Source organism: Furipterus horrens, unplaced genomic scaffold (assembly GCF_987537825.1).
Source record: "Furipterus horrens unplaced genomic scaffold, mFurHor1.1.pri manual_scaffold_8, whole genome shotgun sequence".
Taxonomy (NCBI): domain Eukaryota; kingdom Metazoa; phylum Chordata; class Mammalia; order Chiroptera; family Furipteridae; genus Furipterus; species Furipterus horrens.
Window position 1 is genome coordinate 38,157,067 of NW_028327178.1, and position 17,549 is coordinate 38,174,615.

Below are 17,549 nucleotides of genomic sequence, written 5' to 3' on the forward strand. Positions count from 1 at the left end.
TTGCAAAGCTGCTAGGAGGTAGGTATTGATTACTATGAGTAACACCATTCTCTTCTCCATCTGTAAATAAGTAAAACTACAAGGTAAATAGAGCTCCTTATTGTTTCAGGGATGCTCTTATTTCCCATGGTTTTGGAGTTTGGAAAAGCAGGCCGGCACCTTCTTCAGTCAAAGCCACAAAGCCAATAGTCAGTTCCATGATACTTAGCACCCTCTACCTCTCTGGTTAACTGGACTTAGGGTAGATTCAATCCTAAGGCTTCTTCCAACCAACCATATCAACGTTTTCCTAGATAAAAGCTGAGTTACAAACTGAAGGGGCAAGTTCAAGGCATAGTTGCACAGAATTTGGCTTCAGATTTCCCCCCAAGCCCTCCTTGGAAAGGCTGGGAGGGCTGTCCCAGGAGCTTCCTGGACAGAAACCTTCCCAACAGCTCCATTAACCATCAGCTGGTGCATTTGGCCTCTTCTCTTGGCTAGTTTGTCTGATTCACAAGAATATACTGACATATAGGTCAATCTTGAACTGGTAACATATTTATAGACGTTTTCTAGGAGAAGACCTATCACCACAACTCAAAGATCATAGCAAAATCTAACAGGGACAGTTCTGGGCCCTGGGTCAGGGGTCAATGTGGCCCTGGGTCAGGTTAATGTGGTTGATGTTTGGGAGCAGCTGCATTTCACCCACCTTCTGTTTCTAATCATAGGAGGACCCACCGTTCCCACATTCCCACCCTCTGAGCCTCCATTCTAGCAAATTGCACCAGCAAAGGTGGGACGGAGAAGGGGAGAGGAGAAGGAGGAAAATAAAGAAAAGGGAAAGGAAGGCAGGAATGAGGGGTGAGAAGAAGGAAAAGATAGAGGGGTGTGGGAAGACCAAAAGGGAAGATTCAACCCCAGGAATGACCAAGTTACCCTAGAGCCGCAGTTGTATTCTGTGGTTGACAATAAAGATCTGAACCAGACATCAACATAATTATAAATAATAAACACATATAGACAATTCTCCAATGTGGCCTCATATTTTACACCTATAAGAAAGTACAGAGCACTTGAGTGAGTCAAAATTAAAATGGACGAATACAGCAGTGTGCTAAGAGAAGTCTGGAAAAAATTAAGTTAATGCAAAACATGAACACAGGACTGCAGTTGGCAAGAATAATTTAGAAGGGCTTAAAAATTCCTTTGCTAGAAGATTTTTTTTTTAATTTCAAAGCAATATGAAGCAAAGCCATAAGAACATTTTTTTGGCTAGAATATACTGAACCATCTGATGTAGTATTTGGGGTCATATTGATTTGACTTCAACAGGCCAAGCAATCGACTTTGTCTAGAAAAGATCATAAACTAAAATGTTGGATCAGACCTTGACACTAAACCAAGTTCAGATTCCAGTGAGTATGAGCTTCGGCCATTAACTTCAAAGCCTCACTGTAAGGAAAAACTTTTAAATGATCACAAAAGCTGTTAGAAAAAGGAGAGAGCAAGGGAAGCAAGACCATCACAGACAGAGTGTTGGAGCACCCCTAAACTCTTCTGGAACCTGATAGTTCAAATCTGGATCAACAAACTCTGTGGTTATTCCTCTAACCATACCCGGAATAAGGCAGACAGTGCGTTTCTTGTAAAACTCAGAAAACAGTTCTAAGGTGGTGGTGGGCTTCTCGGAGGCTGGATGTGCTTAGTGATATCCACAAACCCAGGATTTGAGGTGAACTGCTTACCTGTTCAAATGCCAAAGCCTGGCCAATGTTTTTTCCCTCCCCCAGACGCACTTTGGGTGGAGCTTAGGACCAGGTGGAAAATGAAAGGGGGAGTGAAATTAGGGCACACAATGCACCTGCCCTTTCTCTATGCCTCTTAGTGAGCCTTTCCCTCCACTTGAATGGAATCCAGCAGAGGCTGACCCCACGCATTCCCCAGGCTGAGCCGCCAGAGTGTGCTGGCTGCCCCTCCTGTAGCTACTCTTGCAGTGGCTGTCAGCATGGCCTGTCTGTCTCTCATGCTGCCTTGTCCCCTTGTCTGCCTTCTGGCCAGTGAGGTCAGATGGCTTTGGGAGACCTTTGGAAGCAGAGGTCTAAACTAACTCTACCAAAAATATAAGTGAGATGATAAAGTCCTATTTTTGAAAAAATCCTGACTCCAATCATTTAGCACTGGGGCTACTGTATGATTTTCATGCACAGCAACTGCTTAAAGAGCTTCTCATGCCAGGTATCATCTTCTTAGGAAGAAAAATGCTACAGTTAAATCTCAGAGGTTTTCCTCATCTCTTCTCGGATTGGTCACTTTGGGAAACTACATTTTTTCAGATTGCAGAGGATTTTACTGACACGCAGTTTTGCCACTGCTTTTCAGTTGTGGCACCCTAATTTTGCTGTGGGGGAACCGCTCTCTCCCTCGCTGCATTCATGCTGTTCAGACAGTGTTGACTCCACTCTCAAGTATGTGGATGTGGGGAGACTCAGACTTGGCTGTCAGAGCACTGGATTCCAGGGCCCTGAGGTTTGGTTCAGGAGCATGTGAGCCAATCAAAGCCACCATTGCCCTGGAGGAATGCATACTCTTTCCCCCTAAACTTGAAAGTGGAAGAATGAATGTATCAGTCTCCTCAAGGAGCTGTAACGAAATTACAAACTTGGTGGCTTCAACAACAGGCATTTATTTTGTCACAGTTGGAGAGGTTCAGAAGTCCAAGATAACGTATTGGCCAATTCAGTTTCTGGTGAGAACTCTCTTCCCAGCTTTTTTCTGTGCCCTCACACCAGGAGAGAGGTAGGAGGACGGAGGGAGGGGGAAGGAACACAAAAGCTACTTGTAAGGATAGTTATAAGGACACTAATCCTATCAGGTCACTACTCATTGAACCTTAATTTCTTCCTTACTCCAAACGTATTCATTGGGGATTATGGCTTTAATTTATGAATCTGAAGGAGGCACAATTCAGTCCATAGCAATGTATGTCTAAGAACTGTTGGCTACTTTCTTACCTGAAGCCTAAGAATAAAGCCAATGTATAAGATAGTTAAAAGTGGAGAAAACCAGACTGGCCACCATCTTTTGAGCCTTTGGATCAATCTGTTCCTGAAACCAAATATGCCTGGACTGTTACATTACATCCAATAAGTTATTTTTGCCTTAAGCCAGTTTAGGTCAAGTTTTCTGTCCCATGAAACTATAGATCTTTACTGACTCTTTAATCACCAAAACGTACTAAATAATACTCTTACTAAAATGTACTATATACCTTGCTGCCTTTTGAAACAGGTATTTAGACTTAATTTAACTGTCTCCAGAGCTATCATTACAGTGCTCATTCACTTATTCTAATAGTGACTCCCTCAGTACCCTCTTGAGTTGGGTGAATTATTTGCCCTCATTAAATGGCCTCAAACCGCTACACTCCTTAACTTTCACATCTGCTTTCCTATTTCCTCCCTTATGGTTAGTGTCTTGCCTTAATAACTCTCCCTCCCTTCTAATTTTATGTTGCTAATTCTCCATGGGTTTGGCTTGGAAAACAAATAACTAAACTTAGTACAATTATTTCTCTTTTTAAGGGAACAGTCTGAGAGAGGGCCTATGGGATTCCCTTAGTAGTAAAATGCATGGATTTGTAGCGCACATCTTATTGGTGTGCTTTTCGACTTTACAGAGGCAATAGGGTTGGGGGATCTTACTGTCTGGTTCTCACTTTTGCTCAAAATACATGAGCCAGATACCCAAATTCCAGTTGGATGGAACAATACTCTGCAGTTTTAAAGAATTATAGCATGCATTTACAAACAGTGATTTTTGTTTTCTCTGAAAAAAAAATGGTCAAAGCTTGGGGTTTATTATAGAAATCTGTGTTTAAAAAGGCAGAGCATTAAAAATGATCGTAGTTCCTAGAAACAAATCAGAATCGTGGTGTCCTTTTATGAAAATGATGGTAAATTAAGCCACATGGAGATGCAATTGAGTGTCTGACAACTAGCGTATTGAACAAACTCCTGCTATAATCTAAATCCTATGGCCGTTTTCTACCTTACTCAGTGTCGGTGATTGCTTCCCTGCACCCTGATGAAACCTCTAGTTAATTCTAGAGCTTTTCAGCATACTCTTGGGTAAGAGAGGAATCATTCAGCTGAAACCCAGTAGAAGGGCAAATCTTCCCTCCCCCAGATCAGGCCTGATTCAAGACAAAAGCCCACAGTGGGAAGAGGTGGAGGTGGTGGTGGTAACGGTGAGGTGCTGGGCATTCTTTCTACACTGTTGATTTCAACTTCACATGGTCCAAGAGTGGGGATGGGGGTGGGGTGGGGGGCCCTGGAGGAAGAGAGAAGGGAAAGGATTGTTCTTCTTGGACTAGCCCTGAAGACATCTGAAGCTGACTCTTCTCCCAAAGGTGCTCTCTAGGGCCCCTTGGTAACTCCCTGCTGGGGACCTCTCTCCTGCCATTCCCCTGCCCCCAGTTATAGGTGCTTCTCTACTCCTGCTGTTTGTGACTCTTTCCTCAGCTCAGTTTCTCAGCCCCTGGGTAATATATTAACCAAGTCTTTTCTTGTCTATATTCGGATGCTTTGATATCTCAGGGCCTTGCTGACTCTGGAGGGACTGCCCCTCCCCGGGTTACCCAATTGCTGGAGTGCCCTGAAAGTGCACTTTTCAAGTGCAAACGAACCAATTCAGAGCTCACACCCCAACCACCTCCTTCCTCTGTTGGCTCTCAGACTAGGGCCACTATCCTACTGCCTTGATCACCCAGAGCCAAGTGCCAGACAACTGAGGACAACCCCTAATCCCCAGAGCCTGCTGAAATTATTCAACTAGCCCGACCTAAGCCTGCTCATCCTGCCTCATTCATTTCTTCCAGCAGAAACCACAATAAAGGCTCCTGCCCAGGTCCTCTCTCTCCCTGTGCCCCCTGACCAACCCCGTGCTTCCCCAGGCCCCCAGGTCCTGCTCCCTCCTCTCGGAAACTGGCAGTTTTCTCCCGATCTGTAAGGCCTTGCTGAATCTCAAATTTTAAAAAGATTTTTAAAAGATTTTATTTATTTATTTTTTAGAGAGAGGGAAGGAGAGGGAGAGAAACATCCATTGGTTGCATATGCCCAACTGGGGACTGGCCTGCAACCCAGGCATGTGCCCTGATCTGGAATGTCAGTTTTATTGGGTAAGGTTTGCTGGTGCCTTAGGTAGACAGGATCTGAAACACCCCACCCAGTCTCTCCCACATCTGGCCATGGAAACACCCATACCCCAGGCCATTCTCAATATAGCGATATTCGCCCTACTCTGACACTAAACAAGCAAGAGTCATCCAGCTCTCAGCCTTCAGATTTTCTAAGCCAAAGTCTGGCCCCACGTACCTCTGTCCTGATTGAAGCATCCTATGAAAGGTTTGAGGTGCAGGATAAGTACCTACTCTCCTCTTGGAGGGTTTACAGCACCATGTTCTCTAGAGGTATCCAACTTCCCAGAATCTCTCTGTCCTCCATTCTCTAAGCTTTCTACATTACTCCGTGAAAGCCTAGAGCATTATGAAACAAGCCTCTGGGAATTTTCTTTGGTCTTGGAATTTTTTATCTATCATAGTTTAGGGCTAATTCTTCAATTTAAACATATTTTTAAAAAATGACAGGGGTAGTTTTAAGAATATTTCCTTTGTATTTGTTTTTAAATGTTAGAAAGGTTTTCTTTGATATTCATATCAAGAACCCAAGATGATTCTTATTTAAAAGAGTGACTCCAATGAAAAGGCCAATTATCCCAGACATTTGCAAAATCCCAACCATCTTGTTATTTTTCCCCCACAAAGGATGGCAAGCTGAATTTATTTATCAAGGTCAAACGTTTAAAAAATATAACTATGTCACTTACATTTCTAGGTAGCTTGTTGCTAAGGTCAGACTGGAGTCCCTGCACCTTTGAGTCAGGGGTGTTAAAAACAAGAGGACATTCATTTTTATACCGTCCCTCCTGGCTGGGTTGAAGAAAGCAGAGTAAAGACAAGATTATGGCTTGAAGATAAAACAAGAAATGCATCTCAAACTGGTTCCTCAACCCTTATCTCTTCAGTTCCTGCTCCTGCCCTATAGATAATGTGTAAAAGATAAAACCAGAGTGGTTTCTCACCTCTTAAACAGGTTTGAAAAGGAATTATCCAGTGTGCCTGGCATAGGACTAACTTCAGGTAAATTTAGGTTTATCAGATTTTTGCTGGAATTTACTGATCAATAGTTTTCAGGGCAAAGACATTCTAAAAGCACTCAAATGCTCCATGACTTCAGGCTGTAACTATTTGAAAGTCTGAAGCCACAAGGTCAAGGAGTAGAATAAAATAAAAGTGGCACACTTCTCAGAACCACAAACAAAATCCTCCAGGATCATTTAACATAGTAGCTTTCAAACTCTTTTTAGCCACACCCACACTGAGAAATACATTTTACACTGCAACCCAATAAACACACACACACACACAGAGGTGAGGGGAAAGAAAGAGAAAGAAAGAGAGTGAGAGGGTGAAATAGATATTTATAAAAAGCTATAATAAGAACTTCACAAAACGTTTCTTTCCATTACTACTTGTGTTGTACCCTAATAGTTTCTAGTCTGTTCTACTTCACTTTAATGCTAGTCTGTACCCATGAAATTTATTTCTCCATCCTGTAATGGACAGTGTGACCTGTGTTTGTAAAACTTGGTTTGGAGGAAAGTCCTCATGCTTTTGGATGTGCTGAAGGTGTTTAGGGAAGATAATATAGTTCCTGCAGGAAACCAGGCTGGGAATCAAGAAGCATGAGTGAGACTCATCACCCTGCAACAATTTAGCTGTCACTTTTTCTCCTGGGTCTCAGAACAGTTGCTGTAAAATAAGTAATTTCAATTACATTTAACTCTAAAATTCTAAAGCTTATTGTTTTATCACTGTTTTGAAAAATACTAGGAGAGATAGGGGTCAAATTTACAGAGAGATTGGCTGATGTGTCTGGAGAAGAAACACTCTACACAGCAAAACTGTCTCCAAAATGACTGCATCATTCTACCTTCCTGCTAGCAATGTATGAGGGTTCAAATTTCTCCACATCCCTGCCAACACTTTTATTGTCTGTCTTTTTAGTAGATAATAAATGTTATTTCATTGTGTTTTCAGTAAGTATATACCTAATAATTAACGATGTTGAGAATCTTTTCATGTGCTTATTGGTCATTTGTATATCTTCTTTTCAAAAATCTGTATTCAAATTCTTTGTCCATTTTTAATTAGGTTATTTGTCTTTCAATTACTGTAAGGTTTTTAAAAATATTTTATTGATACTGGTCCTTTATCAGATAAATGATTTGCAAATATTTTCTATCAGTCTATGGGTTGTCTTTTCACTTTTTTTTGATAGAGTCCTTTGAAGCACAAAAGTTTTTAATTATGATGAAGTCCAATATCTACATTTTCTTTTGTTGCTTGTGCTTTTGATGTCAAATCTAAAAAGCTAATGCTTAACTAATATCACAGAGATTTATATCTATGTTTCCTTCTAGGATTTTTGTAGTTTTAGACCTTATATTTAGGTTTCTGATTCACTGGGGTTAACTTTTGTACATGGTATGATGTAGAATTCACTCACATTCAATGTCATATTGATACAGTGAAATTTTCCTTCTGCCATTTTGCATGCTTTTAAAGTATATTTTATTTATTATGTTGTTACAGTAGTCCTAATTTCTTTCCCTTTTTTTTCCTACCCCCCTTAGTTCATGTCCATGGGTTGTGCTATAAGTTCTTTGGTTTCACCCTTTCCTATATTATTCTTAACTTCCTCCTGTCTATTTTGTACCAACCAATTATGCTTCTTAATCCCTGCACCATTTCCCCATTTCTCCCCATTCCCCTTCCCAGTTGATAACGCTCCAGATGATCCCCATACCTATGATTCTGTTCCTATTCTGGTTTGCTTAGTTGGATTTTGTTTTTATTTTTTAGATTCAGTTGTTGATAGTTATGAGTTTGTTGTCAGTTTAGTTTTCATAGTTTTGATCTTCTTTCTCTTAAATAAGTCCCTTTAACATTTCATATAATAATGACTTGGTGATAATGAACTCTTTTAGCTTTACTTTGTCTGGAAAGTACTTCATCTGTCCTTTGATTCTAAATGATAGCTTTGCTGGATAGAGTAATCTTGGTTGTAGGTGCCTGCTTTTCATCACTTTGAATACCTCTTGACAGTCCCTTCTTGCCTGCAAAGTTTCTTTTAAGAAATCAGCTGATAGTCTTATAGGCACCCCTTTGTATGTAACTCTCTGCTTTTCTCTTGCTGCTTTTAATGTTTTCTCTTTATCTTTCACCTTTGGCCCTTTAATTATGATGTGTCTTGGTGTGGTCCTCTTTGGGTCTAGCTTGTTTGGGACTCTCTGTGCTTCCTGGACTTGCATGCCTATTTCCTTCACCAAATTTGAGGAGTTTTCCTTCATTATTTTTTCACATAAGTTTTCAATTTCTTGCTCTTCCTCTTCTCCTTCTGGCACCTCTATGGTTCGGATGTTGGCACATTTAAAGTTGTTCCAGAGGTTCCTAAGCCTCTCCTCATTTTTTTCAATTCTTGTTTCCTCATTCTGTAGTGGTTGACTATTTTTTTTCTTCCTTATGTTTTAAATAATGAACTTGAACCCCAGTTTCCTTCCCTTCACTATTGGATTTGCATGGATTTTCCTTCATTTCACTTAGCATAGCCTTCACTTCTTCCCTTATGCATCTGCCATATTCAAGCATATCTGTCAAGCCTGTGAGCATCTTTATCACCAGTGTTTTGAATTCTACATCTGTTAGGTTGGCTATTTCCTTGTCTATTAGGTTCACTATCTCTTGGTCGCTTAGTTCTCCCACTGGAACCTTGGTCCATTCCCCCTTTAGGGCCATACTTCTCTGTCTCCTCACCTTGACAGGCTCTTGTGTCTGTTCGCCTCTGTGTCTTAGGTAGAGCTGTCTCTCCTGTTACATAGTAAGAGGCAGAGCCTTAGGTCAGTACAGGGCGACCCGTTTCACCACGTTGTGGCTCTGTATGTGGGGGAGGGGTCAGAGGGGAAACAATTCAGCTTGCTCAGCACTTGCACCTTTTCCAGGCACTTCTCCCACTTCTGTATGGGACTGGCACCTCTCTAGCTGCTGCCCTGGCTGTCGTTCCCAGAGTGGGTGGGTCTGCGAATGTTCTAGGACTGTAGGGGCCCTTTAAACAAGCGGACTCTGCTGAGAGACTGGCAGTTTCTTCCTCTGTCCTGACTCCCACTGGTTTGCACAGTCAGAAGCAATGAGGCTTGATTTTCCCCAGCACTGGGACCATGAGCTGAGTGGTCTAGTCAGAGCTGGGAACGCTCTCCATGTGTCCTCCCCATTTTTTAAAATGTGTGACTGTGCTTTCCGCTAGTCTGCTGCTGCCACTGCTGCTGCCACCACCACACCGCATCCTCTCTGCCCAGGCTCTGCCCCTCCTACCTGTCTGGATGAATATTTCTTCTTTATATCTTTGTTGGACTTCCATGCAGCTTGATTTTCTGGAACTTCTGGTTGTTTCTAGTCTTGAGATAGTTGTACTCCTTAGTTGTGAAGGGAGACCTAGCATATCTGTCTAGGCCTCCATCTTGGCCAGAAGTCCTGCATTTTGTTTTTCATATGTCTTAGGTCTTTTTGTTTTTCTATTCCTCCTTTATTGCCTTCTTTTGTATTAAATGGATATTTTCTAGTATAATATTTTACTTCCTTTAATGACTTCTTAATTATCTTTGAGTTATTATCTTAGTGGTTGTTCTAGTACTTACAAAATACATCTTATCAGAATCTACTTCAGATATATATTAATTTAGTTCCAGTGACATAGAAATATCACTCCTTGTAGCTACATTCCCTCTCCCTTTTTTTATGTTGTCATTGTTGTATATATTACATCTATATATGTTAAACAATAATTATAAATTGTTATAGTTATTTATACATATAATCTATGTCTTCTAGAGATAGAAGAAAAGAGAACAAGTATATATGTATAAAGTATTTTAATGAACTTTCTTATTTATCCTTTCTGGTTCTCTTTATTTCTCCCTGTACATTTGGTGTTATTTCCTTATTCTAATACAGCTTTGAGCTTTGTTCTCACTCATCTGCTTTGTACTATTATTGTGAAATATATTACATTTCTCTATGTTATAGGCCCAACAATATGTGTGTATCCTTGTCCAATTTCTTTTAAAATCAGTCAAGATAAGAAAGAAAGATTAAAATATATGCAATTACACTATTTTTTGTAATACTTACTATTGTGGACTGAATTGTGTTCCCCCAAATTCATATGTTGAAGTCCTAATTTCCAATGTGACTGTATTTGGATATAGAACTTTTAAAGATGTAATTAAGATTAAATGAGGTTATAAGGGCTAGTTCCTAATCTTATAGGACTGATATCCTTATAAGAAAAGGACTCAATACCAAAGATCTCTCTCTCTGATCACATCCATCCTTCATGACATATACACAAAGAGGAAAGGTCATGTGAGGATAGATACAGGGAAAAGGCAGCTGTCTGCAAGCCAAGACGAGAGTACTCACCAGAAATAAAGTGTTCTGGTACTTTGATCTTAGACTTCTACCCTACAGAAGTGTAAGAAAATAAATGTCTGTTTTTTAAGCCACCTAGTCAGTATTATCTTGTTGTGCAGCCCAAGCAGACTGATACACCTACATAATTACTATCACCAACACTCTGTGTCTGCATATGTATTCCACTTACTGTCTGGTGCCACCTGCTTTCAGACTGGAGAACTTCCTTTAGCATTTCTTGTAAGGCAGGTAGCTATGCTAGCATCAAATTCTCAGTTTTTGTTAATCTGGGAATGTCTTTATTTTGCTTTAATTTTGAAAGATAATTTTGATAGATATAAGATTCTTGGTTGACTTCTATTTTCTACTTTCAGCTCTTAGAACATGTGGTCCACTACCTTTTAACCTCCATAGTTTCAGATAAGAAGTCAGTTAAAATTCTAACTGGGAATCCTTTGCATGTGGTGAGTCATTTTTCTTTTACTGATTTCAAGATTTTCTCTTTCTCTTTGTCTTTCAGTATTTAAACTATGATGAGTCTTAGTGTGGATCTCTTCATATTTACCCTTTGTGAAGTTCACTGAACTTCTTAGGTGTGTAGATTGTTTTTCATTGGATTTGGGGAGTTTTCTGCCATTATGTCTTTGACAGTTTTTTCTGATTCTCTCTCTCCTCTCCTTCTGGTACTCCCATTACACATATTTTGGTATGCTTAATGGTGTTTCATATTCCTATGAGGCTTTGTTCATTTATTGTCATTCTTTTTCTGTTTTTCAGACTGAATAATCTTATTGAATTTGTAGTTCTTCTGCTTGCTCAAATCTACTATTGTATCCCTCTAGTGAATTTTTCATTTCAATAAACTTTTCAATTTCTAAATTTTCATTTGATTCTGTTTAATATTTTCTATTTCTTCACTGACAATCTCCATTTGATGAGACATTGTCACCATAACTTCCTTTAATTCATTAACCTTTAGTTCTTTGCATATATTTATAAAGCGGTTTTAGTCTACTAAGTCCACCAGATGAGCCCATTCAAAAGCTGTTTATATTTCCTGCTTTTCTCTTGTGTATGGGTCACACTTCCCTGTCTATTTGCATATCTCACAATTATTTTTGAAAACGGGATATTTTAGGTCATACATAACAGCAACTCTGGCCAACTGAGCCACCACCACCACTACTAGGAATTTTACTATTGTTTGTTTGGTTGTTGATTTGTTTAGTGACTTGACTAGACTTATTCTACGAAGTCTATTTCCCCTGCAATGTTCAGGATTATAGTATTTCTACTTATATTTCCCCCCTTGTTTTTATCTGCTGGCTTGGCTACCTCAGAGTCACCCCTGAGTCAGTACAAGCAATTTATTGGTTGCAGGTTGTACTTCAATACCCTTTTCTATTGCATACATGTGTACCTTGAAAGCTACTATCACAGTTTAGGGAGTTTATATTTTTCCCCTTATGTTCAACCAGGGACTACTAGTTTGGATTTTCCCTTTTCTATCACTGCTGAGAGGACACAGCCTTGGGCATCATACAGTTCTAGCCAGGGATGACTATGTTATTATTTTTAATCTTGACACCCTAGGGGTTTCCTTGTGTCAGAGCAGCTGGTTCAGTCAGTGTTTGGTTAGAGGTTGTGCTTAAACCTCTTGTGCCAATGAGCTTTCCACCCTGTGCTGATGGGTTTGTATGCAGCGTGGAGGATATTTTTGAATCTTTCCCATGTCTTGTTCTAATTACTCATGACTAGGAGCAACCCTCTAACCTTCCCAACCTCCAGAAGTATCTGTGATATCAGGATGGCTCTTCTTAGCTGCACTTTATCTAATTCTATTAAACTTCTGGCTGCTCTGCTGTTTTGCCTGTATCAGAGCTATCGGCCTCCTTTTAAGGGTTATACACCCAGATCTGCATTGTTTTTACAACACCTTTAGGTATGGAGTTCCCTGCTTTGTTAAAATAGTCCGTCTCCTCAGACAGAACTTCAGAAGTCCCTATCATTATGACCTACCTTTCTTCCTGGCTGTGCAGAACCACTGTGCAACCAGAGCTGAGATGAAGAGACACCCCTGCTCTTTAAGTAGGCACAGGTGGTGAGAGTGGTAGCTCCTGGCCTTCTCAGCTTGCCTCTCCTAGACTGGAGTCACCACTCTATGAACCAACTGGGATGGAGTGATCCAGGCCCCAGTATTCGTAGCCTGACATGCCCGACAAGTGGGGCCTGGGTGTGGAAAGAGTGACCTGGCCCTCTCTGCTGAGCCTGCTTGGAATATAGATTTTGTAACATGGGGGAAGGGCAAGGGCAATGACGAATGCCAGCAGCCTGCCCCTCCAAGTGTGAAACTGTAGCCTCAGACTGGGAGTTTGGAAGAGAGGAAACCCCCATTTTCTTAACTATACATGGCCAGAGTAGAGCTTCTGTAACATGGAGTCGAGGGTGGGGTAGTAGAGCTCAAATGTCATTGACTCATTGTTCTTACTGAGATTGAGGTTTTCTTAAATAAATGTTTCTTTATTTGCTATATGCTCTTAGGACACCAGAGACTTTAAATGACTTTTTAAATTTTGGCACCAGTTAAAGTTTTATTTTGCAGGAGTGAGGGTCTCGTGAGCTCCTTACTCTATCATTCTGGAAGTCGCACCTCCCTTCTGCTTTTCTACATACCTTTACATTTGTTCTACTAGTGAAGAAATGTAGAAAGAGCATCCCTGAAATGTTGTTTTACTCCTTATTTTTGTTAACCATAAACACAAAGGTACAATCTGACAGCCTTGTCCAGTGAATGACTAGGTTGGGAAAATTTTAATTTATTCTACTAGAGTAAGTCTGGAGTTGTGACTGAAATAGATGAAGAAAAAAATAAACCTGTGAAATACTCATCCTCCAAAAGATTTGTTTTTCTTCTTTCTAAAAGGATGGCAGCTAAAGCAGAATTAGCATGAATATCAGTAGATTATGTAGAAAGTTACTATGAGATACTCTGTCCACTCCTTGCCCCTAGAGAGCTTACATTTAAGACTTGGGCCAATTGATTCATGCATTGGCTCATTCACTCGCCATTTACAGAATACGGGTTATGCTCTAGGAACTGGGCCAGACAACTGCTACTCCTACCCTCTGCCCCCTTTGGTGACTCTCACCAGGACTGGAAACTAGGACACACAACAGTGGGGAGGAGGAGTTTGTGGATTTGTGCTGTTCCATTTCCCTGGAATGTCCTGCCTCCTCCCCTTATCTACCTAGCAGGTTCCTAAACACTGCTCAGGCGCCACTTTCTCTCCAGAGCCAGGATTTGCACGCAGGCAGGCAGCTGACTCCAAAGCCCATGTGTTTGACCACTAGAGGGGAGGTAGGGTAGGGCTGGAAAAACAGGAGAGAGGTGACATGGCCCAGGAGGGAGGACAGTCCCATATATAAGTCAAGGGCTTATTTATTAAACTACAGGCCGCACAGCTCTGCCAGAAACAGCCTCTGCATTTCCTTAGGAGGAAATTTATCTCAGGGGACTGACAATCAATATGCTGTGCTGCCCACTTACCTTGGCAAATAGGGAATGAGTAGAAACCTGAGCGACAGGCATCACACCGAGGGCCCTCAACCCCAGGACGGCACAAGCACCTCCCACGGTCATCACATATTTCAGGAAGAACTCCCTCCAAGTTACAGTCACACCCTGTGAAGGAGAAGAGACTTTCAGAGGGATCTCCCCATTCCTTTGTCTGTTTCTCCCTTCCCCCAGATTTCTGTCATGAAAACATAGATGATAATATATCTATGGCTTATAGACATTCTTAACCCCAAGACTACATCTTAGAGAGAAATAAAACAAATAGGAAAAATCAGAGATGCCACTTAGAAACATCCAGGGTGGACATTAGTTTGCAAAACACATTTTAGACAGTCTTAATGTTTACTCTTCTGAAAACTGCCCCCCCAATCTGAGCTTTGTACAGTAAAACTTCAATTTAATAGATTGCCATCTAATGACAACCTTTTTATTAAATTTTTATTTACTGATTTTCAGAAAGAGAGAGAAATATCAATTTGTTGTTCAACTTATTCACCACTTATTCATGCATTCTTGGGTGATTCTTATATCTGCCTTGACTGGGGATTGAACCCACAACCTTGGCATATTGAGATGATGCTCTAACCAACTGAGCCACCCATCCAGGGCCTAATGACAATTTTGAATTAGAAGAAAAGAAACAAGCATAAATTCAGCTCAACTACATGCCATATGTGGCTATTTAGGGGATTCACCCCAACTGTGTCACTTAACCTTTCAGGTACAAGACTGTCCCCAAGTCAGGCTGCTCTCAAGCCCACAAATAAGTGCTTTCCCACCTCAGGACTTTCCTCTGCCTGGAATGCCTCTCCTGGTTCTTTCTCAGTTCAAAGTCAAACCCAACCAATCTGCAGAAGCAGGCTTTCCCCTTCTTCTCCTATTCTCTATCTTAGCTGTGTGTCTTTCGTAACACTTTAATTACTGAAATCACTATGGGCCTCATGACTTGCTTTGACCAGCAGAATGAAATGAGCATGCTGGTGTAGGAGTTCTGAGCCCAGGTCAAAACAGGCTCTGTGGTTTCCATTCCCACCCTCTGGGAACCCTGAGACAGCCAAGTGAAGTACCAAGTCTAGCCTCCTTGAGGAGAAAGGCCATGTGGGACAGACACCCAGCTCTCTCCAGCAGACCCCCCAGCAAGTCCAGTAGAAAGACTACTCAGCTAGTCCACACAATTGTGAGAAGTAGCTCTTGTTGTTTTAAGCCACTAAGATTGGGGGTGATTTGTTACACAGCAATAGGTGAGTGAAACACCTGTCAGACTGAATACTTAGTGAGGGGTCACCTCGGGGGCCCCAATGCTATCATAGAGTATTTCTCAATAAACACATAGTTCTCAAAATGATGAGTTCTTGCTTGACTTCAGTATAAATGGATTTTTAAAAAATGAAGTCAAGAAAGAGCCCTATAAGATAGGTGAGAAAAAAGATGCTCAGAAAGGTTAATTAACTTGCCCAAGGTCACAGAGCCAGAGAAGTAGAGTCAGAATTTGAATCTAGGTCTGTCTGATTCTCAAGCCCATGCTAAAACTACAAGCTGGTAACTGATTTTAAAAGCCATGTCCAAGGTGTGTACTAAGTTAGTTTACATATTCACCAATCTCACATTGAAACCACCTACATTTCTATAAAAAAAGTTTAGCATCTAAATCTGCAACATGGTCCCATAAGAAAGATCCTGAAAGACTCAAAGACTTGACTGGGTTCACCCTGGTTATCAAGGAAGTGAGGTCTCATGCATTTTGAAAAAATTTCCTAAAAATATTAAAATAATAGATAATTTTAAAAGTTTAGCCAAATCTCACTCTTTCTGCTTTGCCCTAAACCCTTAACCTTTCTTATAAAAAGTTAATAAGAAAGCTGGTAAAATAATTAAGAAAAAGGGTCAGGGTAAATCAGAACACCTTTACAGTCTTTGCATAATCTCTAACTTGTTCATACTTAAATCAAGCAGTCACCTAATTTGACAAAAAGAGCCCTGGACATGTCCAAGGGCACATTCATCACAAGAGAAGGCTTGGCATCCAGCCTGGCATGAGCCCTGCCCTGACCGCTCATCATACTGCCATGCAAGGTCCCAACGCCATGACCCTGCAGGCATAGGATGCTGCAGAGAAAGGGTAAGTTTTACTGGCAAATGCAGTCTTGGCATTAACCAGGCATTAACATTCAATAAGAAACTTGAACTTCACGTTGGCATTGAGGTCCAAGGAATCCTGGTTTGCAACCATTTGTAAACAGAAAGAAAATAACTGGCACCTATGCATTAAAAATATTCTGTTTCACAAATTCACTTTTCAATAATTCCTCTTCCTTATCTAGAAAGTAGTCCCACCCAGTGCCAGAGCCAGAAACCTCTGAGGTCCCTCGCCTTTACCTCTTATGCCTTACCACCAAGTCATAGTGACTACATCTCAGGGAAGTCCCTAGAATCCTGCTCACTATAACCTCCACATCCAAGCCTGGCTGCCCACTCTGATCTTTTCCCAATCCTCTCCTCTCCCTACTCCTTGATTCACTTCTTCCATTTCTTACCCCTTCCCCATGATTCAGTCCCAGTGACCTACCTGCCATATGCTCTCCCATCTCCTTGTCTTCTCTTAGCTGCTTGTCTCCCTGGCTAACTCCTTCATGCTCTAAGCTCAGATGCATCCTCTGCTTGCTCCGGGGAAGCCCTTCCAGAATCTCTACATACCTTCCTTTTTTCCCTCATTTCCTTTCCTTTTTTTTTCCTTTTCTTTCCTTTCCTTTTCTCTCCTTTCCTTTCCTTCCTTCTCTCTCTCCCTCCCTTTCTTCCTTCCCTTTTTCCTTCCATCATGCCTTCTATAAGGGACTATGAGGATGTCACTCTTGTATGCTCCCATGGTTTCGTGTTCTTGCCTGAACATGGCCTTAACTCCTGCTGCTATAACTATTTACCTGTGTGTCTCCTGCAGGACTGGGAGCTTCCAGGGTGCAGGGATGTGCAGCAGGTAGGACTGTGCCTTGTCAGTACCTAGTACAGAATAGGCACTTCATAAAAGTTTAGTGAATGAAGAATATGCTAAGTATTCAAGGCTAGAATTCTCTTCAGTAAACAACATTCCTTGAATTATATTTTATTGGCATCTACACAAAGCTTCAAAACTGAGATATCAGAATTTGCGTGCCCCTCTCTAAGCCTTATCTGGCGGGTCTCCGTGTCAACAGTGACTGCCCCGCCCTGCTGCGCAGATAAAACGCCCAGCCTGTGGAGGAACAGAGCCAGGGAAGCGTCCCCAGCGGCGATCTCCCCAGCCTCAGAGTTCTCATCCTTAGTCCCGTCCACAGTGACCTCAAAACTTTGGCCATTGCCAGTAGCTCCTACCAAGTGATTGGGGGAATCAAAATCTTTTCATAATATTTGTCAAAAAACCTCCTTGATAGC

The 17,549-nt window shown here is 41.2% G+C and overlaps 1 protein-coding gene across 1 annotated transcript in view; it reads right to left on the reverse strand.

Annotated features, from left to right (window-relative positions):
• Positions 1-17,549, reverse strand: part of LAMA3 (laminin subunit alpha 3) — a 267,981-nt gene that overhangs the window by 137,880 nt on the left and 112,552 nt on the right. The window contains exon 12 of the mRNA XM_090285716.1: positions 14,115-14,249. Coding sequence (XP_090141842.1) covers positions 14,115-14,249 — 135 coding nt within the window. The remainder of the gene's footprint in view (positions 1-14,114; positions 14,250-17,549) is intronic.